A 16,953-nucleotide genomic window follows, 5' to 3' on the forward strand; every position below is an offset into this window, starting at 1 on the left:
GTTGAACCCTGGCTTAGGCTGGCCTCTACGAAATTTATATTACTAGGACAACACAGTGAGATTTTCGCAATGAGAAAACCCACACTCATTCGATCAGACAACAAATAAAAATTAGATGAATCACCTTACGGCTATATATTCTCAACTCTACTTAATTATTATAGGACAATTGTCTTAAAAAATTGTAGGCAAAGTACAGGCAATATAATAAATATAATGAACAACTTATTTTGCCAGGTATAATAATAAAATTACTTACAATTATTAGTAGTGGTAAATTTGTTTAATGTCGTGTCGCTCGTCAGCGGCAACGATTCCAATATATATAGTTTGGGCGCGTGGCACAGATTCCTTTATTTTAATTGGGCGCGTGGCACACATTTTTTAAGGATGTTCACTTATTTAATTAATCGTATAATTTAATTTTAACAATAGTGAAATTAATTAGTTAATATGCAAAGTTTAAATTACAAATAAACTTATAATACTATTGTGGCGAGTATGTCGCTAGAATGATTTTGAATTTTTATATAAATTTAATAATTAAGTAATGCTACCGATTGTTATATACTTATAAGGGTAAAGCAGACTAGAGAAGCAGACGGCAATCAAGCGATCATCAAAGTTGAGCAGCATTGAGGCAGAACATTAGTTGGATCGGTGACCATTTGGCAAAATAGCAATTGACCGATAGGTGTTTTTTTTTTTTGTTCATGCATGATTATATATAATTATATATCATCAGATCCTGCCAATTTTGAGATCTAATCATATATATGTTATTGTATATATGATTAGGTAAAATCATTTTTTACTGGGTATATATATATATAACTTTATATGATTATATAAGATTTTATAAAGTCATATGTTTTTATAGGACCAATTTCATTATATAACTTTATATGATTTATATATGATCATATAAGAACTTTTTTTCCCGGGAGCATTATTTTTTCTACATGCAACGAAATTTATTAATAACAACAGTTAGATAAGCAGGTGGTTAATTAAATTGTAAACCTTTTTAATAAGGAAAATTTTAGTTTAATTTATTTACCTTATGAAAATAAAAAAATTTCAATTATTAACAAAATTTCAATCACTCTGCATATATATTATAATTACTCACGTTCCTTACTGTTTATAGGAACTGCTATAAAATGTTGATTATCAGTGCATTGACGATCAGTTTCAGTGCATTTTTGTAAAAACGATCTACTGTCATATAAGAAATGATCCCCATCAGCAACAAATTCATCATTACCTGTAATTTCACGAATAATAGCAAAGTGATATTTATTGCAATTACACATATTTTAGAAACAAATACAATGTGTGTATTGTATGAAGCAATAAATCAAACCAAATCGGAGTTGGTTATTTTCCAAATACTGCACCATCGAGGATAATATTTGTAAATTGTCCTTGTACATTTCTGATGCATGGAATTTACTACATTTCATGAGTCTGAAATACTGCTTTATTACCATATTATTATTTAATATTCCACTTTGTTGCATCGCATCCATAATAATATGTGGTATATTGTCATTTTCTAATTGTTTATAATTGCCAACACTGTAACAGCGATCGGATATTTGATTAAAAATTTTGGTTTGTATTTTTTTTCCCTGGCAAGAGTGACGCACATCTTCATTTTGCGATCTCAATAAGCCTCGTCATAGTGAGAAACTGACTTTGAAATCGTGCTAGCTGAGTATCTATATGCCATGTATCATGAAATGATTTTAATATTTGTCCATTCAAGTCTTCGGATTTATAACAAGTATGAGCCCACAAGGGTCCCAAAGTTTTTACAGAATCAGGTAAGTGTATTAATAAATGTATATTAATAGAACAATACCTTAACCCATACAGCTGTTCAAATTCTCGAACGAAATAATTTAAAATATCACGAGCTACTTTAATCATGGCATCACTAATTACATCACAACTTAAGATAAATAGACCAATAATTAATTTTAAGAAATGTTCAAAATAATCAGGACGCATAATGCCTTCAAATATTAGTATTGCGTAATAAAAGCAAAACATTTTTAATTCGGATGCTTTCCAATGTTTAAAATCATTAATGGAGCGTGGTATGCGATGTATGAACTTAGATGGCTTTATACCTATTAATCGATTGTCTATTTGGTTCATGACTGCTCGTAATGAAAGGACATTATCGCTGTATGGAGCATCAAACAACAGATTCAAAATTTTTTTAGTTACACCACCATCGCAGCAATGCATCCGATCTATCGCTATGCCTCGAATAAAATCAGGCATAATTAATAATAGTGAGGAATTCCCTTCAACTCCCATTCCTGACTGGTCTGGTGTTGTGAGGTTTGCATATTCCATTGTTTGTGCGGACGTTCTTAATTGTACTTCAGGTTCGTATGGATAAATGTGTACATGACCACCTTCATCCGTATGCAATGTTTGGCCTTTTGATAAACAAGATGTATAACCAAAATCAGCATTATATAGAACGAAATTCAAACAATCGCTTTTTGCAGGCTGATCGCAAACACCCATAAGTATTATACCTCTTACATTTATTTGGTCTTTGTTAGGAAGATAAATTTCAATACCTTCAGCTACGTGCTGCAACTCTTCTCGGAACTTGTATATTAAATTGTTCATATATGGCTTCTTATCATCGAACCAATAACCTATGAGCAATGTATTTTCTCTTTTCTTTCGTTCATTAAAAGGTAGCTCATTGATTGTAAGATAAAATGGCCATATACTTATATGTGACGATTCGTAAAGTGGTATACCATCGGTATACCAACTGAAGGATATATTATTAGGGTTCGATAAGAAACCGTTGTTAAACCATTCTTTGTACAGTTCTCCATCATAAATGTCAGTAATGTTACCAGGAAGAGGAATTGGTCTTCGAAACCTAAATTGCAGTTTTTCATAGAAATCCTGTCTTTGGTACATTTCTTGTAATTGGCTGATTATTGGCAACTGCACAAAGTATGAGTTTTTTTTTTTTACACACGATGAACATTCGTCATTTTCATGAGCAAGTTCTCGAACACAAGACTTGCAGCAATAATGTTTTATAAGATTGGTTTTTTCAAGTTGAAAATATTGTTTAAATTTAAACAAACTATTTTTTTTCAATCCGTTTGGCAAACAGTGCAATTCAATTGCTTTAATAACATCTTCGATACAAGTCATGGATAAATTATGACGTAACAAGAGAGAGAGAATAACTAACATGCTGTCCCCAACAGTTATCGTAGCACCATCGAAAAGAGGTTGATTTTGATTAATGTAATTGTCGTTTCTTCGATTTTGATTATTATTCCCACGAGCTGGTTCATCTTCATCATCACTATCCTCTCCATCATTATTTATATCTGATTCAAAATTACTTTCATCACTGGAACTTCCATCGGTGACATTAAATTGATCTTCCAAAACTTCATTTCTTTCTTCTCTATGAAATATTGGGTCAGGATTTCTGTAAAATAAATTTTAATGAAATAAGAGTTGTAAAAAGTTATCACTTCAAAAATAAAATTTAATTATTGAACTTTATCTTGATCCAGTAAAGAGGCAAAAATTAAAAAATCTTTTATTTAAATTTTATAATAGGTTATGTGTAAGACTTACAAATTATTCATGTAGACAGCCGGGAATATAATTTCATTGTTCCTGCCCTGTAGATCATCGTTTTGCATCTCATTTTCATTTCTATAAAATACAAAGTATATCAGTTCAGCAAAATTTATTAACTCATAAGAGTTGTGTCGATCTATATAAATTCTTTACTGCTTTTAATATGAAATTGAAAATCTATTAGATATATTTAACTTACCTAATTTCTTCTGGAATCACAAGCTCGATATTTTCATTTAAGTCATTTATATTTTCACGTAGACGGTTTACTCTATTTCGGAGTTGTCTACCCCTCGCGGATTCAGAATTACTTCGAAATCACGGTGAAATTTCGGTGAGATCATAATAGAAAGATCGTGAACCCATGGTGAAATGACAGTGAAATCACTGTGATTTTGTGCCATTTGCTTACGGTGATTTTATTACCATTCGATGGTAATTTTATGATGATTTCACCATCGATTCATAGTAGACTCACAATAGCATTACAATTAATTTACAGTAGTATAGCTGTAAGTTGACAGTGGTATTACTGTGTATTTACAGTGATTTCACTATCAGTTTATCCTGGATCTGCAGTGTTTCAGTCATGCTTTCTCGGTAATAATACCGTCAGCATATAGTGATTTCACAGCAGTCACTATAGATTCTTCGTGAAATCACAATAATATCGCTGTGAGTTGACAGTAATATTACCGTGATTTCTTAATCATTTAATCCTGGATCTGCTTAGTTTTCATCGAGATTTATGGGCAATATTGAGATTCTATATTTATTGATTCAAAGATAATAGTAATAAAATTAATAATAATATTATAATAGCATTAATAATCCTAATCTTGATTTTTCAATAAATGATTTTCCTTGTTTAAAAAAATTATTTATTATCTCTTTGTACGACTTCATGTAATTTCTCTGGGGGATTAAATGCTATTTTTTTACCCTCGGTAAAGAAGGAATTTTAATTTTTTTCAACGTATGATGGGACTCGAACTGCCGACCCTTCGATTGAGAGCAGCTTAAGTCATGTACTTTAGCCTGCTCGGCCATCACACGCTTTTTGAAGTACATATTTAATCTGTTACTTCATGCTATTCAATACTATATATACTCAAGACTAAGCTACAAGAAAAATTATTTTATTGAATACTATAAAATTAAAAGAATTCGATATTTATAAAAAAAAAATTTTTGCCTTCATTTGTAAATCATCAAGTTTTCTGAATTTAAGAATATTTAATTTTAAATTATGATAAATAATAAATATTTACTATTGAAATATTAATCTAAATGATGTTCTCTTTATTTTTTGCAATAGTTTAAATTCAATTTATACAGTTTTGAGAAAAAAGTTATTCAATTTTTTTATTTATTTATTTTTTTTCATAATTCTGAAGAATTTTACTGTCTCAAACTTTTATAAAATTAACTAAATTAGATAAATTCAGATAAAGTTTCGCTCGGAAATTCCTAAAATAGCTAAATTTTTAATAAATAAAATACATATGTGCCCAAATATTTGCTAAACTTACAAATAATTATAGGAGCATTTATGAAATAATTGATATTATTTTTTTTTTAATTTCATTTCTATCGATTAATGACATTAAAAATTCAAATTTTGATTTCGAAATTGGATTAATGATAGATGTACCGTATCAGATCACTATCAAAGTAGAGTTAAATCATGGAGAAAATACTAATAATTTTCTGTGAAAATATCATAGAGTCACAGTGCTAATACTACTAGGTCTCCATGGGATCACAGTAAAATCATGGTAAAACCACTATGAACTGACTGTGAAACTATTGTAAAGCCGCAGAGTTAACACCATCAGATTAGTATGGAATCACAGTGAATTCTTAGTGAAATCACGATAAATTTACTGTAAATCCATGATAAAGCCTCAGTGTTACCATTGTCAGGTTACCATAAATCGATAGTTCATCGACAGTAAGATTATCATGAAACTATGGTAAATTAATTGTAAGCCTCTGAAAGAATCACAAGTGAAATCACAATGGAACTACCATAAAATTACTGTAAAATTACTACAGAACCACAGTGAGGAAATGGCACAAAATGACTGTGAATTCACTATGAAATTACCGTCAATACACAGTAAACTCACGGTAAAATTGATTTCACTGTGATTTTACAGTAACTCCGAATCCGCGAGGGACTGCCAATATCATTTATTGATTTATAGGCCATCACTTTTTTTAATTTAAATTATCTCAAAAAAAAGTTGAATTAACAATCATAAAGAGTTTGATTTGATTCACTTTAGCAATTTATGTTTAACTTAAAATAAACACAGATACTCAATAGCTTCACTTTCATGGAACATAAACATCAATAATATCATAAACTGGAACCCATCTCTCGGAAAATAAATATCGGTTTTGTATTCTTGTTAAGCAATATTATATTACATATAAATGATAAATTTGTAAATTAAATTATTACAACCAAATTGACTATTAATTCCTAAATTATCAACTTGTATTTCATTTGTTATCGAATTAAATAATATTTTTATCGACAGACTTATCGCATTACTCATAAAAAATTTAAGCTCTATTTATAACAACAGTAGGCGACTAAAACTGTCGATTTTCGAAAAATTGGGAAGTTATTGTTTTCACCCCGATTTGCGAAAATCGAAATTTCATCAGATGTCGACGTTTTGAGGTCTTAGGAAGCTATTCTAACTATTTTCAGAATAATGTCCGAGTGTCTGTATGTATGTATGTGTGTGTGTGTGTGTATGTGTGTATGTATGTGTGTGACCGGTCTATAACTTTTTAACTGATGAACCGATTTAAATGGTTAAGGCGACAATCGAAAGAGCTTGTTGGTCATCAACTTTTCTGAAAATTCCAGATCATTTGATCGAGTAGACCCGAAAATATTGGCGAATTACGAAAAAAAAAAAATTTTTTTTTTTTTAGTTTTGTATTGATTTCTTAGAAACGACTTATACGATCAACTTCAAAATCTAATCAGCTCTAAAACTTGATAAAACGCCTCGATTACCGCCTAAGCCATCTCAATCGGAGGATTCGTTTGAGAGTTATCACGGGCAAAAGAAATGGTAAAAAACGGTTCTTTGCGAATATCTTCGAAACAACTGAACCAAACAATTTTAAAATTTTATCAGCTCTAGAACTCAATGAAATACGCCGATTGCTGCCTCAACCATCAAAATCGGCCAATTCGTTCCTGAGATATCGTGGGAGAAAGAAATGCTAAAATCGGTTTTTTTCGAAAACAATGGCACACAAAAGTATTTTCGAGCTCGAATAGCTCGAAAATGTATCCACAACAATGTTTTCGAGCTCGGGGAGCGGGAAGTTTTGGGGCTGGCCCGCAGGGTCAACCGATAGACAGATTTTTTCGTTTCACAAGTCGCTCACACTTGACGTTTCATTGACAACAGCTTTTAGCTTCCCCTGACCTGCGTAGTAGTTCTATAGGAAACGCCGTATTTTACCCGCCATTTTATATTGTTGTTTGTTTTACGCCACTTTGACGTTTAATTTAGTCACATTTAAAATATATTTCGTGTTAAGTAATAACAGTTTGAGATGTCAGGCAGTAGAAGAAAAAAATTCGCATTAATTTGGTGGATCAAATGCCAAAAGAGTGATGTAATAGAATTATCACTAATTCCGAAGAAAGAGCAGCTGGTTAACGGTATAACCTCTTTAAATTGTATAAATCCTGACACTACCAAAAAAGAAAAATACCAAGTAAAGATTCTTAAAATCAGATGTAAGTATTAACTATAAATAATTGTAATTTATTTTGTAATAAGAATAACATTTTTAAAGTAGCATGATGTTAATTATATGATTGAACCTTGTTAAAATAATCGTGCCTCAAATTAATAAATGTTTATATCATGTTATCCATTTATTCTATTTTTTTTTTTTATTGATAGTTAAAGAAGACTTGGAGAAATAAATTGTAACTACTGACTTCATGATCGAAGGTGAACTTCATGATCCCTCTCGCAAAATTTTTTCTGCAAATGTTCTATCAAATGAAAAAAATCTAGCTAAAAATAATACTAGAAATAAAACAGATTTAAAAATTAAAAATGACGAAGCAATTTCTATTAATCTAAAAAAAACATCTCAACATTCACAATCATCTTCTAAAGTTTTACAATTCATTCAACCACCTTTTACACCTTATACAAACAGTCAACCTGGTTCATCTAATGTTTTTTTTAATTCATCACAAAATTCAGTTCAGTTTCCTTCAGTGTTGTCAGAAAATACTTCAAGTTTCAATAATTCTAAGCTGATATCAAATGATTCAATAAATTTTATTACGGACCTACCATCGACAGTAGAACAATCTTCAAAACACTATCAATCATTAGAATTCCCACCAAGTTTAGATTAAAAAAATTTTGGAAATAAATCTTCAAACAAACTACACAATGTTAACATCTCAGAAGATAAAGAAAATACACCTAGTGGTAGTAACGAAGATACATCAAGCCATGACGAAGACTCGGATGGCCATGAAGACATATTTCCAAGAATTGAATTGGAAACAGGTAATCATTCATATTTTTAAAATCAATATTAATTTGCACTACAATGATGAAATTTCTTCTTAAATATACATTCAGCAATTAATTTTATAATTAACTCCATCTAAAGTATATAATTATCGAAAAAAAAACATTTTTTCCCTATTAAATCATTGTAATATTTAAATTGACATTGATATTTTTTCTAGTTACGCAAAGAGACATTCACTTTCAAGAGCAATTGTTGAAAGCTATGAAACGGAAATACGCAAGTGAAATGAAAGTTAATGTTTATTCAGATGAGAGGATTCCAGTATGTTTTACATCGATAATTATTTATATATAAATTAAATTTTTGTGAATTACATTAAGATTGTTATTGAAACATCAATATATATTGATTTTTATTTTCAGGTTGCACGCCATTATTTTGAAAAAGGAGAATCAGATGATAAAGTACTACTCTATAATTTAAAAATTTACTTATAATATCTGAAATTAATAACTATTTAACATCTACATATAATTATACATGGTAATAATAACTATTTAACATCTACATATCTAATAACAAAATCGTTAATATCAGAATTATCAATCATAGGTTGAATTATCCCCAAATACTGGCGTTTATTTATCTCGATCTCGTGCATCAATTATAGAAATAAGTGCCACAAAAAGAAATGACTGGAGTTCCATGGTGAAAGAAACGCTTCTGGAAATATATGGCTCTGGGATTGCCAACTATAGTGCAAAAGGAAAGCGAGGAGAACATCCAGCAATAGATTTCGATATATTCAGGGATTGTTTGGTATGTGAACATAATTTAAAATTTTTTTTCTTCTGGCTTTATAATTTTTTCGTGTATGAAAGAATATTTTTTTTTTCCAGAATGGATTAACAGAAAATTTGATAATAAAATTACTAACAAAGAATTTACCAGATATATCGATAAAGTTGCAGAGAATAAAAGAAATTATAAAGCAAAAAATTCACGAGAACTTAAAAGTACGCCTAAAAAAAAACTTAAGACCTCAGAAAGTAAGCCCTGTGCTTCAAAATATCAGAGTTATACAGGTATTTTATAATTTTGGATTAATTTTTATCGAAGCTCTAATTATGTTTATTACCATTTAATAATCAATCGTTTTACTTTTTTAAAAAACTCGTTAGAAAATAATGAAGTTACTAATTTTCCTGAGAGCAAAAATCAACAAATTTCTGAAGAGATCCAAGGAACTATCATGTTAAGCAAATTTGACTCTGAAACTGTTCAAGCAAAGATTTTGTCTAATCATATATGATTATATATGTTCATATATGATTATACATAATTATATATGAAGTTATATATAATCATGCATGATTATATATGGGGTCATATATAATTATATATAATTATATGTAATTATATATGACCCCATACATAATTAGATCTGATCATACCTGGCTGTTATAAGCCCATATATAAGTCTGTATATGATCAGATCTGACTATATATAAGTCTATATATAATTAGATCTGATTATATATGAGTCTATGTATAATTAGATATGATCATATCTGGCTGTTATAACTCCATATATAATCATACATAAGTATATATATGATCAGATCTATTGATATATAAGTCTATGTATAGTTAGATCTGATCATACCTGGCTGTTATGACCCCATATATAATCATATACAAGTCTATATATGATCAGGTCTGATCATATATGAGTCTATATATAATTAGATATAATCATACCTGGCTGTTATAACTCCATATATAAACATATATACGTCTACATATGATCAGATCTGATCATATATGAGTCTATATATAATTAGATATAATCATACCTGGCTGTTATAACCCCATATATGATCATATATAAGTCTATACATGATTAGATCTGATCAGACATGATTGATACAAACCCATATATAATTAGATCTGATCAGACATTACTTTTATAAACCTATATGTAGTTATATATGTCTATGTATGATTAAATCTGATCAGACTATATATATATATATATATATATATATATATATATATATATTAGGGTGATTCAAAAAACAAACAAATTTTTTTTTCCTTCCAAACAGGTTCAAAAGTTTCGTTTAGATGAAAAAAGACGCCTGTGAAAATTGGAGCTCTTAATATTAACATTAACATTGTCCGCATTGCACTTTCCTATTCCCCATAAGAATAACATGGAAAAAATTTTTTTTACGTCTTCTGATTTTTATAAGTAGCTAACGATGCGTCATAGAAATAATTGGCAGGCATATTTTTGTAGGGAATTGAATGCTCTACAAAAAAAAATTCCTATCATTTTTTGCGGAATCTATTTGTTCAAAAGTTATTTGAGGTTGAAGTCGAATTCATATTAAATTTTGAGTTTTTCTTACTTTTCCGGCGAAACTATCAGACCTATTACGAAATATCATAGGACCTTTTTTGTAGACAATTTTATTCCCTAGAAGTTATACCGAATAAAGTTTTTTCAAATTCTGCATTGTTTTTTAGTTATTTTCATTTAAATGTCATGCTCATAAAAAAATAGTCTTCTGATCGATTTTAAGAGCTTGACATTAAAATAAAAATAACTAGAAAACAATGCGGAATTCGAAAAAACTTTATTGAAAATAACTTCTAGGGAATAAAATTGTCTACAAAAAAGGTCCAATGATATTTTGTAATAGGTCTGATAGTTTCGCCGGAAAAGTAAGAAAATCTCAAAATTTAATATGAATTTGACTTCAACCTCAAATAACTTTTGAACAAATAGATTCCGCAAAAAATGATAGGAATCTTTTTTTGTAGAGCATTCAATTCCCTACAAAAATATGCCTGCCAATTATTCCTATGACGCATCGTTAGCTCCTTATAAAAATCAGAAGAAATAAAAAAAATTTTTCCCATGTTATTCTTATGGGAAATAGAAAAGTGCAATGCGGACAATGTTAATATTATTATTAAGAGCTCTAATTTTCAAAGGCGTCTTCTTTATCTAAACGAAACTTTTTAACCTGTTTGAAAGAAAAAAAAATTTGTTTGTTTTTTGAATCACCCTAATATATATATATTATATAATATGATAATTTCTTAATATCAATGTTATTAAATTTTTATTCTGTCAACTATCAATCAAACTTAAATCCCCAATACTTAAAAAATATTCAAAGGTTTCGGCAGCAATTTAAAAGTATAAATCGAAATCGATTGATATACGAATATTTATAAGTTGATAGATAAATAGATTTGATTATATGTATCTGATGAATTCTATTGTATTTTATATACAAAACCAAATTTATCATTAGGTGAATTATTTACGTAGGATGTATCAATTTGATTATTTGAGTTAAGTAATGCCATAAACGTTTCTCAATTGTAAGTGTATAACAGACTAGAGGATCAGACTACAAATCATCGATTACCAAAGTTAAGCAGCATCGACGTGGGACATTAATAGGATGGGTGACCTCGTAGTAAAACAATAGTCAATGGTTAATAATTTTTTTTTTTCATTTAATTTTAACTGACATTTATATTGATGAAGACAATAAATCCTAACTAAACTACTTAATTAATAATTTACAGATATTCTAAATGAGATTCTAAAAATGACTATATTCGTTCGTGCATGATCATATATGAACATATCTGTTCATATATAAACAGATCAAGTTATGTATGATCAGACCTAGCCAATTTTTGGATCTAATCATATATAGACAATTATGCATGATCATATATGATTAGACAAAATCTTTTTTCATCGGGTGGGCCGAATCACATCAGGAAAAAATGCAAGTTTCGCCTACTGGACCACTTGCTAATTTTGGCTGGGCTCAGTCTTACGTTTTTGATATATCTCATACACCATCAGATAATAATTATTGGACATCTACGTCTACTCGATTTGCTTCATCAACACCAAATGAACAACCACCAGAAGCTGACAATACAAGTAGATTTGATATATCAACTCTTCCAAATCCATCGATGAGGTTCCCTGTACAGTTAAATAATTTCAGCAGATATACGGACCAACACTATTCAATAAACCCATATGAAACTTCTGATAACTTCCAGAATTATCACGAAAGTGAAATGATTACTGATGGACATATCAGTGATCTCGAATCACGTAAGTCTTATTTATATTGAAATTAAATTCAGCAGTCACATTGATTAATTATTAATTCATTACATATAATAATTTTTTTATTTATTACAAAATCTAGCGCTAAAATTGACGATAAGATTAGTCATCTCACGTCTTAATGAGTTTTTGATTGACAGTATTCCCCGAGCAAGACGACGAAGTTATTTCATGCAGTTATTATTCAAAGAAATATTTTTAGTTAAATTATTTGGATAAGTAAATAATTATTTATCACACAAAGAAAAGTAATATTATTTTAATTATAATTAAAGTTATATTTTTTTGTAATTTATTATAGAAAATTAAACTATTAACAGCATTAGCTATATATTTTGATAATTTTAATTGCAATCATTTTAAGCATTGTAAGTATAAAAAAAAACCAGAGTAACATAGATTATTATCAATCACAATATTAATAATGCTAATGATATTAATAATATGAGTATTGTTATTAATGTTACTATTATTAATATTATAATTATTAATATTATAATTTTTAATATTATCATTATTAATATTATAATTTTTAATATTATAATTATTAATATTATTATTATTACAATAAACTACGGCTTACTGGCCCTGAGTCGGACCTAATTTTAATTTTCATCAGGTCCTAGATTGAGCCCGCAAGCGCCGAAAACGGAAATTTGTAGCACTTCAGGGACCAAAATCGGACCTAATTTAACATAGAAACAGACTCTATTTAGAGCCTCCAAGTCTGAAATAGGTCCGACTTTAGAAGGCTCTGTTTGGGCACTAATTTTCGACTCAGGATCACTGCCTTGCTCAGGATATTCAATATGAAAATTAAGTGATATTTTTCCTATTAATATATTAAATTGAATATTTACTAAAAGCTGAAATGTTTATCATGTATCATCTATTACTCAAAAACATTTAATTATAATTTCATACTATTTCACGTAATGTTAAAATTATTTTTTCGCAAATAAATATGTATTTTTTTATTATTGTTTTATTTTTTCAAAAGAAATGAATTAATTCACTTTTTAAAACGGGTATATATGAATTATTATAATAGTTGTTCTTTAGTCGTGTAACTCTCATAAAAACATTTTTTACTATCACAAAATAGTTAAATGTTAAATAACAATTGTTGACACTTTTTTTTTTAATAACTTCAAAATAATTCGTGGAACAAAAATGAAATGTAACAGTTAACATTTTTTCTTTGTGTCGCCATTAACATTTAAAAAGCTTTGAATTTCCTTCTCGTATGACTCGAATAATGTGCTGAAATTTTAACACAAATTGTATTAATTTTAACACAGTATTCTTTACTGTGATGCTATGCTCTGTGATTGAAGTGTGTAAGGTACGAATATAATGATTATTGCTTCAACAAAAAACCAAGTTTTAGCACGCACTTTGTACCATATGTAACGTAACTATACATTAATGGATTTTCCTGTTTAAAAAACCTCATAAAATTTGATAGATTTTCATAAATTCGCTACGGAATTTTATGAGAACTAATGAGTTCTATGAAAAGTACTATGAACTTTATACATACAACTTTCAGTATTTATCATTATTTTAAACAGTGATACAACACAAAGTGATCGTAACTTGTCGTGTAGTCACTAAATCTATGACTATCATTGTTGATAAAGTTATCGTTTTTTTACTTCAATAGTACAGATAACGTAACCGTAAGTTTAAAAAACCTAAACACAAGTTTCCTTTCTTTTTAAATGTATAAAATATTTAAAAACGTATTTCATCAATAGTTTCGTTTATTTTAAGTTTCTCAAATGCTACTATAGAATTACTAATGAGAATCGCGTAACCACAAATTCCATAAATCGATCTTTAGATTTATAAATATAATATACTTTAATTATGAATGATTAGCTATTTATAAATGATAATCTTGAATACCGTTATTACTGTTATTTGTCGAACAAAAAGGCATCGTTGATTCTATGGAAATGAGATGATTCGAATCTTGTTGTTTTGTAGACGGTTTAAAAATGATGGGATAAAGTTCAACCATTATAGAATCCGATTTTATGAGTTATTATTATGATTTATTGAAAATCGAAAATATCGATTACACTTCATTTTCGAAATCACTAATTATAACTCAATTCTGATAAGTCCATTTCGATTTCAAAGTTTTAAAATTGTGTATTCCTGCTACTCTTTAACTATTTAATATAATAGCTTTTTAAATTAATTTGCCGTACATTCCATGTAACACAGGACACTTAAAAAACACATAAAAAATATTAATTAAATAACTTGGATAAAATAGTGCTAAAAGAAATCGACTTTAAACTATATCATCGAGTCACTTTATAATAATTATTTGCTACTGAAGAAATGAGACGACTTTAGAACGGATCAAAATATACGTAATCTGTGTCTACTTTGTACTAAATAAGCACCAGATATTTTTTCATGCGCAACTATAACTTTGGTCCAATATTTCAAGGGCGGAACGCGCATAACTCCGCCCCATAGATGACGTGTTTCTTATTGGTAGATAAATGTTCCGCCTTCTTATTTAATGCAAAGGCTTTGTTAAATGAGACGAAGTAATTGTTTGAATCGATACAAGATAACTTCAAAAATTGTCATATATTGTTCACATTACCCAGATAGATAATTTTTACTAATATTTAAAAATAACGTTTCCACAAACTGAGTGAACGAGATATTATTCGAAACGTATTACATTTTTTAGACTCTCTATTTTCGCAACAACATTTCAATCAATTATTAATTACAATTCATAATTAAACTATACACTGAAAAAATGATATCTTTATAGTTAAGAAATTTTATTTGATATATAGAAATGGTGGAGTTGATAATGGCGAATTAGATATCCGTTTATTAAGAATCAATGATGGATTCATTCTAAGTATCCTCATATCTTTAGCGCAACTCTGGATGTATTAATAGTTAAGATGCCAATAATATTTCGATCAAGTCTCAGTACGTTAATTATTGAAACACTGACATTTGATAAAAATAGAAGAGTTTTGGAACTAAATAATCCAGTATTTGAATGAAATAATACATTGTCACTGTTTAAAAATATGTAAACTTGTAACAATACATACTCTTTTTATTATAACTTTCTATATGTTTGCATTTAAGATCAGTATATTGATATGACGTAGAATCTATATTCAAATGAATTATTTGAATATTCGTATTAATGATTCATTTCATTAAAGTGAAGAGAAAAAAATTTTAATTAAAATTAAAGCTATATGAGAAATATATATATAAATAAATAAATAAATATGCTGAATTATTACATTTCTTAAAATCATTTATTTATGTATTATTGGTAAACAATATACATCCCTGGTAGGAAGGGACCATTGGTCAGTCGTCATGCCAGAGTTCCAAACCTTGGTCAAGCCTTGGCTGAACCATTAGGTGAGCATTGGTCCAAGCCTTGGATGATGTCCATGTTCCAAGCCTTAGGAGACAAAACATCAAGCCTCGGCCGAGTCTTGGGAAACAAAAAATTTAGCCTTGGCCAAGGCTTAGGGAACAAAAAATCAAGCCTCGGCCAAACCTCGGGCAGCAAAAAATCTAAGGCTCACTCAATGCTCGATCTAAAATATTATTATTTAAATTAATGAATATAATTAAAAAACGTTTGACCACACTTTTATCGACATTACGTTGGAGTGTAATTAACTAATTATAGAATTAATGAGAAATAACGAATAAAATTATTTGGAGACTACCGGGGTTCGAACTGAGATCCTTCTGATTACTAGGCTGGGACGCTATCCACTGTGCTGAATGTGTCCCGATAATCATGATTTTTTTGCTTGTTAATTATTTAAATACAATTTAATTTAGAAATATGAGATCGTAAAGATGAAGTGAAATGTATTTTTATTTAATGAACTTGAAATTGTCTGATTTGAGAAATGATATATATTTATTGATTTGTAATTTTATGATTTGATATAAATGAATAAATTAAGAATAAGATCAAGTAGCACTACTATATTGTTTATTGAACTTAAACATTTATGTTAACTAAAGTTTTCTACATAGCAATAACTAATTAAATGAAAATTATTGTATATCAAATAATATTACTTTTTAGAATATTCCAACTCTTGATATTAATCGTATATTCGGAGGACTGTATGCCCTGGTGTTCTATATATACATATTAGGGTGGCCTAAAAAAACCGACCATTTTCTTTTTCGAGTCCCTTATGAAAATTTGTTGGTTTAAGATGTTTTGAGAAGCCTCTTCTAAAATCAGCTCGATACAAAATTTTCAAGAGGTCGCTTACGAATTTTGAAAATATTGAAAATGATCGAAATTCGGATGTTTTTGTTCTAAATTTCTTCTTTCTCGTAGCAGCTATAGTTTTTACTTATGAAATCATGACTACGCTGAAAATTTCAGCCCAAAATTAAAATAGTTAAACGGTGCTCAAGAATTTCGAATATTAACTGATAATATGTAACTAATACTTTGAATTAGTTTTTGTATTTTTTTATAACTCGATTATTGCCATTTCACATAAACATAACTTTTGTATAACTGAAAATATACCGGACAGTCTTAA

At 28.7% G+C, this 16,953-nt stretch overlaps 1 protein-coding gene across 1 annotated transcript in view; it reads right to left on the reverse strand.

Moving 5' to 3' along the window:
- The window catches only part of LOC130674272 (LIM homeobox transcription factor 1-beta-like), a 229,071-nt gene extending 214,286 nt beyond the window's left edge, over window positions 1-14,785 (reverse strand). The window contains exon 1 of the mRNA XM_057479550.1: window positions 14,276-14,785. Coding sequence (XP_057335533.1) covers window positions 14,276-14,390 — 115 coding nt within the window. The 5' untranslated portion in view covers window positions 14,391-14,785. The remainder of the gene's footprint in view (window positions 1-14,275) is intronic.
- Between the last annotated feature and the right edge of the window lie 2,168 nt (window positions 14,786-16,953).

The sequence above is a fragment of the Microplitis mediator genome, chromosome 9 (genome assembly GCF_029852145.1).
Source record: "Microplitis mediator isolate UGA2020A chromosome 9, iyMicMedi2.1, whole genome shotgun sequence".
NCBI classification, from domain to species: Eukaryota; Metazoa; Arthropoda; class Insecta; order Hymenoptera; family Braconidae; genus Microplitis; species Microplitis mediator.